Here is a 16,623-nt window from a genome sequence, read left to right as displayed (position 1 = left end):
ATAAATCAAATAATTCAAAGAGGGCGTTACAAAGACTACCTTTCGTTATTTGCCCTTATCTTTTGAGGTATTTTATGAATGAGCACTATTTTATTTTCTCTTGCTTCAGCTTTTCTGTATTTGCACACTTTATGAATTGATCCTTCAAAAGATCATTTCTAACTATAATAGTTATAAACTTAATTGTGCAAATAGAATATTAAATGTTGAATTTTCGAACAAGTAACCTGATAGTCGAAATTATAGTGTGCGAACAAGATTAAATATTTACATAATGTGCTCATAATATTTTCTTTGCCTAATAATCTTAATAGAATACTAACTCTCCAATGAGAGCTTGTCTTTCTCTGTATTGCTTCAAAAGCACCTTAGTTTAAGCAAAGGAAATATGACAAAAAAAAATTTGTCATCTTAGCAGATACCCAAACTATATTAGCTTAAAGAGAACAAGAGTAGCCAAATGTACTCACCAAAATACCTAGTGCGCTATCAATATCAAATCTTTAAACAATAATATGAATTGCTAGCGGTATTTTACAGCATTGATCAAACAATGACAATTTACTTTGACAAAGATTAACTTCTTATAATTGTCATATGTTTACAATCACATGTGTGGATGTAAACTCTTAAATACTAGAATGAGTTTACATTCACACAACTTTAGCAGACATGTCAAAATTAATTAATTATAAGACATGCACAATTTATCTTTATTTGTAAATTAAAAGACATAAACAAGATACCAAGCGCACCATTAAAACACAGTCTTTTGACTGCTAAGAATTAATTGCAAGCGGTACTCTCAGTGCAATGATCAAATATTGGTAATAAGTCCTGTCAGATAATGGATGACTTTTGACATCCTCATTACCCACATTGAAAAACTTAATATATCTTGTCAGATAATGGGTGCCTTATGATATCCTCATTACCCACATGAAAAATTTAAGAATTACCACATATTTATCATCACAAGTTGTAAATTAAAAGACCCAAAAACAAGATACCAAAGCACCATTAAAACATAATCTTTTGACTGCTAAGAATTAACTGCAAACGGTAATCTCAATGCAATGATCAAATATGGTAATAAGTCCTGTCAGATAATGGGTGCCTTTTGAGATCCTCATTATCCACATGGATAAAACTTAAGAAGCCCGGTCAGATAATAGGTGTCTTTTGACATCTTCATTATCCACATGGAAAAACTTAATAATTATCCGCATATTTACAAGTTCAATCCCATCCATAGCATCTTTCAAAACTGTTTGGTATGAATGTGAATCCATGTTTTTGCAGTTAAGGAGCGAGATAAAACAAACGTTAGGTTCATCATATGGTTCACGCGTTGAACTCAACACTTCCTCAAGAGATTCACAATTCCAGACAACCAAAATTTGAATGAACTGTGAAAGTGCCGGAATAGATTGAAGCAATTTACAATCATGAATATCAACGAATTTGAGTTGGGGAAGATACTTAACGGTTTCAGGTAAGCTTTTAATGGCCATATCAAATAGTATTAAACTCTCTAATGACGACAGTAAGGAGATGCTGTCTGGGATTTCAGACAACATAGGAATATCAACAAAGACCAAGTTTTTTACACTCTGGAAGCCAGGACTAGTAAACATTTTATCCAAGGTGATGAAAGGGTCTTGTTGACAATTCCGTTGTTTCACAAGACAAATACGATCTACAAAGTTTTCAGTAAGATTCACAAGACAATCACTGATTGGAAAGAAAAAGTTTCCAAGATTTTTTGCATGCAATAATGATGATGGAAGTTCATTCCCATCCCATCCTGTTAAACTCAAACCTAAACCATCAAGGTAATCAAATGGGACTGAGAGATCTTTGAGATTGAAGCAATTAATCGCACTCAATTGACGGAGGGCTGGTGAACAAGTGTTACTGGAAATGCTCTTAAGCGACGTACACCCAGACACGTTTAAAACTTCAAGCTTTTGGAGATGGAAAATTGATGAATCAACTTCAGGCATGCTTTCACATTCATCAAGTAGTACATATTTTAGATTCGGAGAACCAGACACATTTGGACACTCTATCAGTTTTGTGGAACCACTCAGGTCAATTTTCTCTAAATTGGGCACATTCTGTAACAAAATACAATTCATCAGAAAATTAGTACATTTTCTTAAATTAAAAGTCTAAATGCATTTCAATGAAACTGTTATAAAAATAAAATAAAAACATTAAAATATATACATGGATCAGGCTTACCAGGACTCCATTCCAAAGTTTTTCCACAAGGCTTCCAGTCAAGGAAAGCTCCACAAGCATTTCAAGACAAAAGGTTGGAGGCAGAGTTTTCAATGGATAGCCATCCCATAGAAAATATCTCAGATTTTCTGGCAATAAACCAAGACCGTGCGGAAGACTTACAGATTTAACTCCCTTTTGGTCTTGAAAAGCAAGCAATCTTAGATTTTTCATCTTTTCAAATGTGTCTGGTCTTAAATTTACATGTGTGCATTGAGTAGCATCAAAAAATATGGCTTCAACATTCTTAGATCCCTAGAAAAAAATCTCAATGTTAGTATATTTGTAGTTAAAAGTTGCATTTTCTATATAAAAAACATATGTGTAGGAAGGGAAGTGAGGGTTTCATTCTCTTACTCTATTATTTTTCAATACATCGTAAACTTCCTTAGGATCACATAATCTACTGCGTTGTCCGGGATTCTTATGTGATTCTTCACGAACAATTTGTTTTCCCATTTCTTGTATCAAGTCGTGCATTTGTATGCAATTTTTAGAGTCAACCCTCACAAGAGCCTTGTCTAAAAGATGACTTATCCCAATATCAGCAAAGAAACCACACTCATTTAATATTTTTGTTATGCTATTTCTTTCATGTCCTTTGAAAAAGCATGCAATGTCCAAAAATATATCTTTCTCTTTATCATCCAATTCATCATAACTCAATCTGAATATAGAATCAATTTCGTTGTTTGGAATTTTTTTCAGTTTAGCTAATGCACAGTCCCATTCAATTTCACTTTTACAACGAAGTAAAGATCCCAATACTTTCAAAGCTAACGGGTTTCCGTTGGCATAATCAACTGCTCTTTTTGAGAGCTCCACATATCCATCCTTAGGCGAGACTTTGTCAAAAGCATTCATGCTAAAAAGCTTAACGGAATTGCGGGAGTTCATCTTCTTAACTTCATAAATTTTGTCGATTCCTCCACTTATCAGCACATGCTTATCCCTCGTAGTCACGATGACTGTGCTACCAGATCCTAGCCAACCATGTCCCACTCCAATCAAGTTTTGAAGAAGTTCTGAATTATGTACATCATCTAGTACAATGAAAGATTTCATGCTTTTGAGTCTTCTTCTGATCATAGATGGTATTAGTTTGGGACTGTCAATATCAAGATCTTCCCTTAGTAACTTGGAAAGAAGTTTGTTGCACGCGTAATTGATTCCATGCCTTTTCGATACTTCTGTCACCTTTTCAAACAAGCAGCTGCCTTCATATTTGAAAGAGAACCTTTGAAACAGAATAGAAGCAAGGGTTGTCTTACCTGTGCCTCCCATACCCCAAATTCCAATGATTTGAACTTGTGCTGAATCAAATTTTATTAATGATTGAATGCTCCAATAGTTTTCATCAAGTATAAAATTACATGTAAGATCATTTGTGCATTGCTGATTTAATTTTCCTAATACAACTCTGGTAATGTCTTCAATTAAGTCAGATTCAGTCCTGACATATGCAAACAATTATATAATAATTAGTACATATATCATGTGAATGCCAACCAAAGGTAAGAACCAAAACTTCATATGAATCTTAAAATTAAAATATTAGGCAAAACTAACAAGATACTCAAACATTCAGATGAATCACTTTCGTTTGTATGTATGTTCAAAATAGACATGTATCAAATTGGGCTTGATCCTCAAAGTCAATTTCAATCAACAATGTTCTCATCAACATAGATCGAATTAAAAATGTAAACCAAAAAATATCTCTCTCCGATAAGAAATAGAAAAGACCAAGATTTTATCATTTTATAAAAGTTATCATTGAGTTTCTATCTATGATTTTAGATATCTAGCATAAACATATCAACAAATGCAAGTAGCATCAAATTAAAGCACACATATACATTTTTGAAATAAAAAACAAAGAAAAAACATGTCATTCTATAAAAGTTCATATTGAGCTTTTATGTGTATTGGTTTGCGTTTGATCTGGTGATTCGGTTAGTAAAGTAAAAACCGCAAGCTGAACCAAATTGCGAGGTTGAGTCAAAAAATGGTCCAAATACATCCAATCCAAATGTGATTTTTTGCGGTTTCAGTTTGATTTGGTTCAGTTTACAATTTTTCTATTATGTTTATTCGATGTTGAGCACCCCTACTTGTGATAATCGATGATAACCCCTCTCCGACTTTTCTAATAGAGAGGAAAATTAGGTAGGGAAAAATATTTATTTTGAATCAAGTAATTTAGTGTCTAGAAATTCACATCTTAAAATGAATAAGTGAAAAATTTGGATTTCAAACCCCAATCCATACATTCGTAATGTAATGTTCATACCAACTCAGTTAAGCTTACGTGAACTTATTTTACTCATTTCTATTCATGCATTCAAGTGACCTCCTTAGAATTGAAAATCAAATATAAAATTGTCCATCATTATTTGTAAAACATTGGTATTAATTTAATGTGTGGGCTGATAAAATTTATTTTTAATGTATGCAAAGACTAAAAACCTCATGTAAAAAAAAAAGACTAAAAACCTGTATGTTGCAGAATGAAAACCAGACAAATTAGCAGCTTGAAAAAGAGCATTCTTCCAATTTTGCATCATCTTATCACCATTGTTGTCTTGCTCCATATGTTTTTCCAACGCAGTGCCGTAACTCCCAGTCTGCTTCCGCACGTGTGAAGGGTCAACATGGTAGAACACAGGAACAACAACAACGTTGTCATCTTCATTTTTGTTACTACACTCCATTATTTCAACCAGTTCGTTCAAACACCATGTTGAAGACGCGTAGTTCTCCGAGAACACAACAAGAAAAAGAGTGGATTGTTTGATTGCTTTAACAAGTTCTGACCAAACATCATCTCCTTTCTCGATCTTGTAGTCTATGTAGGTATGTAAATGGGTTCGGCAAAGAGCAGCGTGAAGATGGCTTGTGAAACAAGTTCGAGTATCTTCGCCTCGAAAGCTGATGAAAACATCATATTTTTTCTGAGATGCGCCATGAGAGGAAGAAAAAGCCATAATTATGTATTATGATGTATGTATGTGTTATTTCTTTCTGGTTCATTAGTTCATAAAAAATGAAGTAGAGAGAGACTCTTGTGAAAGCGTGTGGACCCTTCAATGATTTTTTCTCCAATAGTCACATGGTCCCTACTTGACTAGTGAGGTTGTTGAAGCAAGCAAGTAGGCAATTTATTAATATAAGGGAAAAAATGGGATGATTGTACCCATCTAGAAGGGTTTAAAGTTCGAAAAATTGTTGTACCCACTTCAAAAAATTGTTATAAACCAAGTGAAATTTACGCATTTGATCTTAATTACCGCTAACTATCGTTGTCGCTTCTCGACGGCAGTTAACTATCGTTCACGCTTAAAATTTACCAAACTTATTCATACCTCACTATTCATTCATCACCTTTTTTTGCCTCATCTATTAAAACCCAAGTGTAAAACTTTTTCCCACAATCTTTGTCTCAAATCAATAAAAAAGGATTGCTAGATGATTTCTACACACATTTGACGTCAAGAAACATGTAGTGTATCTTTTAAGGCATCTAAATTTGTAGATTTTTCTGCCATATTTTGTAGCTTCTAACATGAACTCGCAATGGTAGTAAACTACTATTGGCAGAACTATAGTAAACTACCATTGGTAAACGACAATTAATTATCGTTGGTAGAACGACAGTTAACTGTCGTTGTGGACCAATATTTCCAACACCTGCTGCCTATTTTTTTTTCTTTTGAGTTAAATATTAATCAAATATTTTTGCAATGTTATGTTGTTTATTTATAGTTATGGTTGAGAATGCGGATGATGATGATGATCCGGTTGAGACAAAATCTAGTTTTGTCGGTTATTCTGGAGAGTTAAAACCTCCTACGGTTGAAGTTTCGGTTGATGTCAAATCAAATATTGATGAAGCTTCCTTCATGTTGAAGTTTCACATGTTAATTCCAGTGTGTCCCAACTTGGTGTCAATGAATTTGACACGACTCATTTGTTTTCAATCGAATATACATGGAAAGATAGATTTGAATACTTAATTTGATACATCGACAAGCAAATAGGGCCGGATTTACAGTTGTTATTTGATGATCCGATATAAGGAATCCAATATTGGAGTTGTTGTGTGAAAGGAGTGGCGCTCATAAATCACCCAAGAAAAGATTGAAGCATGAGTCAACGAACTCAAGAAAATGTGGGTGTGTGTTCAAGTTGCATGGATATGTTAGTAGGGAAACAAAGGATTGGAAGTTGGCTATTCTTAATGGAGTTCACAACCATGAATTGGTGCCAAGTTTAGAATGGCACATTCTTGCAGGAAGATTAAGGGATGATGACAAGAAGATTGTACATATGACTTGACCAAGAGTTTGGTGCCACCAAAAAATATTTTGATGAATTTGAAGGAAAAAAAACAAGAGTGTCTCACAAATATAAAACAAGTATACAATGAACGTCAAAAAATCAAAAGGTCAAGCAGAGATGACAAGACGAAGATGCAATATATAGTCTCAAAGTTGGAGGAGTACATATATGTTTATTTCACCATAACACAATGTGAAAGTATACTATTCATGATATATTTTGGGCTCATCCTGAATCTGTTAAGTTGTTTAATAATTTTTCGATAGTTTTGTTCATCGACTTCACCTATAAAACCAACACGTATAGGATGTCATTGTTTGAGATAGTTGGGGTCACCTCAACTGATATGACATATTCGATTGCTTTTGCATTTCTGACGGTTGAGAAAGGGGACAACTTTACTTGGATTTTACAGATGTTGCTTTAACTTCTCAACTCAAAGAAAGTTATGCTAAAGGTGGTTGTAACTGACATGGATATGACTTTTATGAATGATGTAGAAACTGTTCTCCGAGAAACTACTACAATACTTTGTTATTTTCATGTTGGTAGAAATGTTAGAGGCAAATACATGCTGTATAGTGAAAGAGAAAAAATATATAAGTGAAAGAGAGAGAAAAATGATTTGATTGTCTTGTTGAGTATTGGTTTATTTCTCGTTATCTTAAATGCAAAGAATATATTGAATTGAGTATTCGTCCTATATTATGTGACACAGTTGACTCAGTCGCGGATGACAATGCATAATTTTGATCCTAAATATCTTTAATAGTCTATTAGAAAAAAATCATGAAAATTTTATATTTTAAAAATATTCATCAAGTCAAATCATGCCATATTTTGTCTTTTTGTCCTTTTTTTTTTTTTTTTTTTGTCTTAGATGAAGTGGTAAACCACTTGAATTAAACTCACTCACAATTGTGAGGTCCCGGGTTCAAATCCAGTTTACGACGTCCGACCGTGCAATTTCAGAATTTGTCAGTTGAGCTAGTATATACCTCTATTATATACAAATGTCTTCCTAAAAATCAATAATACATATGACATATTGATATTCCATGTAACATCTTAAACCCTTAAAGCGATAAAACACGTAAATAATACAATTATACAAAGGATTTATATGTGACTTCTTCAATAAGTCCAAAACATGCATAATTAATTTTTTTTCTTCAAAATATCGCAGCAGAATAATATCATAGTATCTCATCAACATATAATAAAAATATCTAAAGTAGCCATGTCACATATCTCATAATACATCACCAAAATAAATCTCCAAATCTCAACAAATTGAGTGATAAATCTCATAATGTGATAAAAACATAAAAAACAACAGACATACATCATAATCAGAGCCCGGCACTAAGACTCCAAAGCAAAGAAACGAGGTAGCTCCAAAGCTAGCCTCCAGCATACTCACAAGCAAAGCAAAAGAACTAATCTTGCACGTCGTCTACCCATCCATACAAATAGGTAGGCTTTCAACCAAACGACCACTAGGTGTTAGATAACATTCAACAATTAAAGTATAATCAAGTCAAAGTAAAACGACATAATTAAATTCAAATGATTAATAAAACTCCTCATCATCATAAATCATCAAGTATACAAGCATAATCAAGGAATGCATACAATTCACTTTTTCAAGTATTCACAACATTCGTCAAGTTCTACCAATGCACATAAACACCAATTCGCCATAGCGACCATTGTTCTGCCTGGCGAGGTAAGGCGGTTAAGGCAAGTGGATGATGACGTGGCAGATGTAACATCCCGTTTTTCTAATATAAAAATTTCATAAAAATAATCAAAGTATTCATAACGGAATGTCACATTATTTTCTTAAAATCATAAACTGAATAAATAACTATTTATCCTTTAAAATTCAATAACTAAATCTTTAATACTTCGCAGCGGAATTTATTTAAACATCTAAAATAGTCTTTGGCACGAAGGCCTCTTCATAATTTTCTCATATAATCCAATCCAATCTAAAAACATAGTCATAAATCTTCTTAAACAATACGTAAGGAATAGAAAGACAACAATAAAATTCTCATCCCGTTACGTATCAGAGCACCTAAAGACACATATGAGAGCTAATCCACTCACAACAGCAATCTAACAGCAACTTAAACTCGATCACCTGCAAGTTACTCATACGAAGAGCAACATTTTCAAGCAGAAGGGGTGAGATTTCACAAAACAATAATATCAAGCATATAATTCAATAATTATATTTAACAACACAAATAACTTCCTCTATTAATAATAATAATCCTTCATGTAATAATTCTTAATAACTCAACCAACTTCTAATTATCATTTACTTCATATTTATCACATTATAAACATCATCATATAACACATAATAACCAAATCATAACCAACATAGATCATCACATTATAGTTCATATACAACATAACAACATCTTAATCATAATTCGTATACTACATAACATCATTAATTCTAATTCCTATACAACATAACAACATCATTAATTCGTAATAATACTTATTCATCAAACATCTCATTATCAATTCATGAATAAAAGACAACTTATCAACTTAACATAAACATCATCAAGTACACTTAACAACTCATAGATATCATCATGTAATCATCATCACTAATAACTTTAAAACAACACAATGTAATCAACATCTCACTATAATAATAATCATATACGACACAACATAAATTATCATCTTATAATGATATGAACAACACATATTAATCATCTATAATAATATAACAACAACATATACATCATCTCGTCATAATATAATAATATAACAACAACATAACATAATATTCACTTAATAATAATTAATCATATATATTACAACATATTCATTACTTAATAATAACAATTATATACATCACAACATATAACATCATAATAACATCATATAATCAACATCATAACATTATAATCAGTATCATATACAACATCATAACAACATAACAATATCATAATCAATATCTTAAACAACATAACAACATAACAATATCATAATCAATATCTTAAACAACATAGCAACATCTTAGTCAACATCATATAATTCACATCATAAACATCGTATAATCTTCATATGTACTTCTTTAACAACACATGGGTAGAAAACAACTCGACAACTCAGATGATAATTCATCAACAACTTAACAATTCATGGATGATAATTCATCAACAACGACTTTGACTCGACAAATGCGACAATGCAATTTAGACACTTATATGCATGTGGTACCAATCGTCATCATAAGTATTAATATACTTTAATCGTGCGGAGGACAAAGCTCCTAATCGTGTGGAGGACAAAGCTCCTAATCATGGTGAGGACAAAGCTCAATGAATGCTAATGCATGGACTCTATCAACAAGACACCTTAATCAACTTATCACTTATTCATCCAATAATTTCGAGTTCATCATCAACTTATTCATACTCATGCAACTTAGTTAAATAACAATTGCAGCATAATCAAATCGCATAAAGCTTAATAACAATTCATTTCAACAACAACTTGATCATTCAATAATATTTCGAGTAATGCATTTAATCATTAAATCACATTACAAACAACTTAGCAGTTCATAACAGCAACAGAAACAGCACAAACAATTCACAACATAACAATATTAATGTGAAGCAACAACAACTTAAACATCATACATCTTCGCATATAAATATTTCACATAACCAACAACAGCAACATAGGCGACACGTAAACATCTCAAGATATAACAATATCAATTGATAATCAACAGCAACTTAAACATCATATATAATTCACATAATGCATATACAAATATATTACATTACTATCAACACTAAATCATATTATAATAGCTTCACAGATCATCAGTAATATTATATTCAACCCACATTCCTACCCCAACACTAAATCATATTATTATACTCTTAAACACCTTAATTGAACTCATAGAACTTCTAGTTTTGAGGGTTGGTATTATCCCATAAGTTTTGGATTAACTTAGAAATGATTATGCTGAATTTTCATAAGATTTCACTGTGACCTACGTGCAGTAATTTGACCATAACTCAAGTTCTACAAATCATTTTGAAGTCAAACCAACGACATTAGAAAGCTAACATTCATACCTACAGCTTTCGTGTTTACACCTAAGACCAATTCTGTACCAATCAATACCAGTTTTCATTTCAAATTCGGACAAAGTTGTGCTGAAATTCATAAATTTTCACTAAGACCTCCTTGGAGTATTTTCATCATAACTCCTAAACCAAAAATCATTTTCACACCATACCAAAGCCATTGGAAAGCTAACAAAATTATCTACAACTTTCATTTTTACACCAAAGGCCAATTCAAAACAGAAGCGTGTGAAAAAAGATGCAAGAACGCGAAACAGGGAATGCTGTCAAAGTGCAGCTCGCGAGGCGAGTAAGTGTACTCGCTGTGGCGAGTTGCGACAGACAAATCTACGGGAACAGACCAGTTTTCACTCCAAAAGCCCCAATTTCATCAACCCAAATCCAAATTTGATAGGAAACTCAACCTATGTTTATTCTACAGCCTGAACTTCAATTCTTAACACAATTTCGATGGTTTCTACACTTTTCAATTAAAAAATCAATAATCAAAACCTAATCCCAATTATCCAACCTAAGAACAACAACATGTTAAATCACAAATTCAGAATCATAGGCTTAAGAAGATTGAATGTTAGTCCCACCCTTACCTTAAAGAATGAAAATCGCAGCCTCTAGGTCTTCTCCCTCTTCTCTTGGCTTTTTCCTCATTTTTCCAAAAACAATCGTACGTGCAATTGTTTTTTCTAAAACTAGGTTGTCTCTCCTTTTTATAAAAATCTTAACCTACTTATTTTTCTCTTAAATCCCAATCTTAATATTCTATCCCAATATATATATATAGGTAAGGATATTTTGACTCCAAGAGTAAGTGTAATATCTTACTCCAAATCTTGACCTTTAATTTCAATTTTGATTAATGGCTTAGATTAATTGATATGGTAGGCTTTAATTCCATTTTCTATTGTAGTTAACATTTATCACCACAAAATAACAAAACAATAAATGTCTTTTGTCAACAAAAAAAAACACAATAAATGTTTTTTAATTGATTTTTTTTTTTCTTCTTCCATTGTTTTTTTTGTTTCACGCTAAAAGAATTTTTTAGGGTTAACTTAAAATCCTTTCCTTAAAAGAAAAATTTCAAGAATCACTCATTCTATTCATTCTAAAAAATTGCATAAGAAAAAATTTGCATATATTTTTTTATGCAAAAAGAAAATTTTTCTTCTCCCATTGATTTTTTTTCTTCTCCCTTTACTTTTTTTACGCTAAAATAATTGCATATATTTTTTTTAAAAGAAAACAATTGTAAAATTCAAAGAATTGCATATTTATTCTTCTTTTGTTACTATTTTTTATACGACATATTTTGTTTAATTTCTTCATTATAATCCTCATATTTTCTTATACTTTTTATAAACGCACATTTTTGTACTAATCTGTCATGAAAAAAAAAAGACGATAGAGGAAGTAACCATAGTCTTTTCTTATATCTAATTTATTTACAATAATTGCATAAAAAATAAATAAATTTGTGTATTTATTTATACGATAAATTAAAATAATCATCTCCGTCGTAATTAGTTTGTTGTCATAGACATACATAGATGATGTTATTTGAGAAAGAGCTCAAGAATTCAACATAACATAAAAAAACATGTGAATCCAACATAACATAACATAACAAGAGCATAAAATCCAAAATAAAAATTCTTTTAGCATGAAACAAAAAAAAAATCAATCAATTAATTAAAGGGTTAAATATGTTTTTGATCCCTATAAATATATCAACTTTTTGTTTTAGTCCCTCTAAAATTTTCCTTCAACTTTTAGTCCCTATAAAATTTTGAATCACTACTTTTGGTCCCTAATTTAAAGTAAATTTTAGTATTTTTTAATGAAATTGTACATAAATGTGTATAATATTCTAAAAACATTTCCAAAAAAAAATTGCAATTTTTTAAGTAAACATAAATTATATATGAATTTTTAACCATAAATAATATAAAAATTCATATTAAATTCATGTTTTGTTAAAAAATTCTAAATTTTTTTTGGAGATATTATTATAATACTATGAATTTTTCTGAAAAATTTGATTCAAAAATATGAATTCTACATATGAGTTTACTTTAAAAGATGGACCAAAAGTGAAGATGGAAAATTTTTTAGGGGCTAAAAGTTGAAGAAAATTTTTAGAGGGACTAAAATGAAAAGTTGGTATATTTATAGGGACCAAATACATATTTAACCCTTAATTAAATGTCATTTGTTGTTTTGTTATTTTGTGGTGATAAGTGTTGATTAGAATAGAAAATGGAATTAAAGCCTACCATATCAATTAATCTAAGTCATTAACCAAAATTGGAATTAAAGGTCAAGATTTGGAGTAAGATATTACACTTACTCTTGGAGTCAAAATATCCCCACCCTATATATATATATATATTTCCATAACAAATCATTTATACTTCTATAGCAAATGACATATATTTCTACAACAAATCATATATATTTCTATAACAAATGACATATATTTCTACAACAAATCATATATATTTCTATAACAAATCATATATATTTCTACAACAAATAACATTTATATTTCTAAATCAAATAATATATATATATATATATATATATATATATATTTCTAAATCAAATAGTATATATATTATACTAATAAATACCAACATATAACATATCAAAATATCACTTATCAAAATAAATCATATAAATCACACAAATCTTATAAGTATATTCTAAACTCATTAAAATAATCAAATAATTAGAGAGGGCGTTACAGCAGAAACCCACTGGCGAAGAAAGGTGATGTCGCCATAGCGACAGATGGCCTGCCTGGCGAGATGTACAAATTGTGTAGCAAGTATAAAAGCTCATTTCCTTCATTTCAGACAGGATCTTATGACATTTTTAGAGAGAGAATAGGGCGAAATTTTACTGTTTTCATAGAGCATGAGTGTTTGAGTGTTAATTCATCAAGATTCTTTGAGAAATCAAGTTCTTGGCATAGATTCTCAACTTTGCTTCCACTTTTGTAATGTTCACATGACAATGATGAACTAAATCTCCTTAGTTGAGATTAGAGGTACTTGTTTAAGCTTAGAATGTAATCCTTTGATCTTGAAATATATGATTCTAGCAATTTAAATGATATTGAAGTTATTCTTGCAATTCATTTCTTATCTTTGATTTAATTGTTATTGAAAAGTACTTTTGAATCTAGGTGTAGAATATTCATCTATCAAAACAATGATTCTTGACATAGGATTAAGGTTTTGATAATCACACAAAGTATCAGATCTTAAGGCTTTCAGATTGTTTGATAGATTGAGAAATCGTCGATCAAACGAATGGTTTGGGAAATCAACGATTAAACAACACAATTGATCTCACAAGATCATTTGGACACGAATGATTTTGTCGAGCGATACGTGATAATATCGGTAAAACACTAGGTTATGTTTGACGCTTATTCAAGGAACTCTAATTTCAACGCTTTTTACGCCTTATTACTCTCAACTTTTATCTTTGTATTTTTAGTTTCCATAGTTATAAACAAACAACCAATCAACCTTTAACTTAAAATGATATTTGGTGTCGAACGGTCCGTGATATCGCACTAGTCCCTGAGGAGACGATACATACAATACTTACTTTTGATCATTGCAAAATACTACATCACATACCCATAAATTCACATGAACTATGAGCACGAAATTCATCATAAAAAATTACAATTAACATAAAGGTGCTTAAACCCATAATTGAAAATTAGAGATTATGACTTAATTAGTGAAAAGGAACCATTCCCCTTACCTCTAGCTCTTGATTCCTGTAGCTTAAGCTTCACTTTTGCTCATAGCTTTCCAAACCCCATGCTCTCTCTCTAGCTTCCTCTTCTTTCCTCTTGATCCACTTTCTCTCTCTACCTCTCTCTCAAAATATTTTTGTGAAATGAGTGAATGAGTGTAAAGACCTAATTTTCTCACAAGTGTTGTGTTTATATACTCCTCCTTAATGGGCTGTCACAATAAACTTAATGGACTCAAATCTCTCATTAACTAAATGTAAAAAGTTACTACTCACTTAATCCGCTAAAACACCGAATAACTACTGTTTCTAAATAATTACCCCAATTCACCGATAACTTAGTAAAATAACTATAATACAAAAAATAATCTTCTAATAAAATAAATAACTTATCCTTGCTCACACAATGACCAAAATACACCTGAGTCTAAAAATGACAAAAATACCCTTCTATGCCAAAAATCCACCAATCCCAATTAAAATACACACAGACAATTAATCACATGCAAGCATAATAAACACATATAATAAATAATTAAAATAAATCTAGCGAAAAACGTCTGTTACAACCAACATCGAACACAACACTGACACTGACATGTAGGTATGAACTCTCTTAAATAGGGGCTACAACGCTACAACGTAATTGAGAAAATCATTGTTGTTGTTCCGCCATACGCTATTTAATACAAAATATTGTGAAATTCGGCTATAATGGCACTATAACACTGTTCTGTATAACGAAACCTGAACATACCTCTATGTTATGCGATCTGCAAATGACTGCACTAGGTGTCAATAATAATTTAAAAGAATGAAAGTGATTAAAGTTAACCATGTTCGCATATGTCAATGTCGTATCGGTGTTAGAACATGTTGTGTACACACGCCTTTAATCCAATGTGCTGCATAACATAGAATAGACCTATGAAAGTTTCATGAAAATTGCTCCTCTCCCAACAAAAATTGATCGCGTCCACCAAAACTTTCCAAAATGCCCCCACGTGACTTAAGTCACGCATGTGTTATATCCAGCGTGACTTAAGTCACGCGGTTCTTCTTCTTCAACGCCTTTCTTTCTTCTTACGCACCATAACTCTGTAAGCTCTGTCAATGGCGACTCTAACTCCAATTTGTTCAATACCAGCGGAACTGAATTTGAGTATCCAACAAAAACAACACAATTTCAATTTTGCACTTTTCAATTTAAAAAATCCAAAGCAAAATTCAAGAACTTCAACCACAATAATCCACTTGTCCTTTACCGCTAACCAGAACCAGTCTTCTATGGGATTATACTCCGCCAAGAAATTCGACCTCACAGCTCCAAACGTCGATCTCGTTCTCGAAGATGTTCGTCCTTACCTCATCTCTGACGGAGGAAACGTCGATGTCGTATCTGTCGAAAACGGCGTCGTTTCTCTTAAGCTACAAGGCGTATGCGAAAGCTGTCCTAGCTCAACCACAACTATGAAAATGGGAATGAAACGTGTTCTTAAGGAGAAATTTGAAGAAGTAAAGGTGTTGAAGAAGAAGAACCACGTGACTTATGCCACGTTGGGTATAACACTTACGTGACTTAAATCACATGGGGCATTTTGGGAAGTTTGGGTGGACGCGAGCAATTTTGGTTAGGAGAAGAGCAATTTTCAAGTTTTATAGATTAAGTCACTGGAAATTATGGAGTCTTTTGGACACACTAAAATCTATCTATAGGAATAGGATAAGACAGATACAATTAACAAGTTCATATATCCTTAAATTCAGTTGCCAATTATACCTCAGTTAAAACAAGTGATAGTAACTTTTTCTAGGAAAACATCAATTATTTATTCAAAAGTTTTATACTTAATATTAAATGTGTAAGTTCCAATACAAAATTTATATTTTAAATTTTTTTACAAGATATTTTAAACTTCTTAACATGTGCAAATTTGGACATCATAGAAAAATCCTTTTAAATTTATGTTACTTGCCCTCAAATGTATCAATTTTTTGTTTTAGTCTATGTGATTTTTGTATTTAGTTTTGGTCTTTACAAATATTTTTTATTTTATTTTTTATCCCTTAAAAACTGATT

The 16,623-nt window shown here is 31.4% G+C and overlaps 1 protein-coding gene across 1 annotated transcript; it reads right to left on the bottom strand.

The window, feature by feature from the left end:
* Positions 1-805: 805 nt before the first annotated feature.
* Positions 806-5,382, bottom strand: LOC25501083 (TMV resistance protein N). The gene is made up of 4 exons (XM_013589636.3): positions 4,783-5,382; positions 2,644-3,739; positions 2,248-2,541; positions 806-2,120 (listed from the first exon to the last, which is right to left on the bottom strand). The coding sequence occupies exons 1-4, from the start codon at positions 5,271-5,273 to the stop codon at positions 1,152-1,154; spliced, it is 2,850 nt and encodes a 949-aa protein (XP_013445090.1). The 5' UTR covers positions 5,274-5,382; the 3' UTR covers positions 806-1,151.
* Positions 5,383-16,623: the final 11,241 nt, after the last annotated feature.

The sequence above is a fragment of the Medicago truncatula genome, chromosome 8, assembly GCF_003473485.1.
Source record: "Medicago truncatula cultivar Jemalong A17 chromosome 8, MtrunA17r5.0-ANR, whole genome shotgun sequence".
Classification (NCBI taxonomy): domain Eukaryota; kingdom Viridiplantae; phylum Streptophyta; class Magnoliopsida; order Fabales; family Fabaceae; genus Medicago; species Medicago truncatula.
This window is presented reverse-complemented; position numbering and strand designations above follow the sequence as displayed.

Bases quoted from the DNA above. Each gene is read 5' to 3' on its own strand.
- LOC25501083 (XM_013589636.3), bottom strand. From the start codon at position 5,273: ATGGCTTTTTCTTCCTCTCATGGCGCATCTCAGAAAAAATATGATGTT. The intron at 3,740-4,782 runs GTTTTTAGTCTT...TGCATATGTCAG, and splicing joins TTTCATTCTGCAACATACAG to GACTGAATCTGACTTAATTG. The intron at 2,121-2,247 runs GTAAGCCTGATC...ATTTTGTTACAG, and splicing joins AACTTTGGAATGGAGTCCTG to AATGTGCCCAATTTAGAGAA.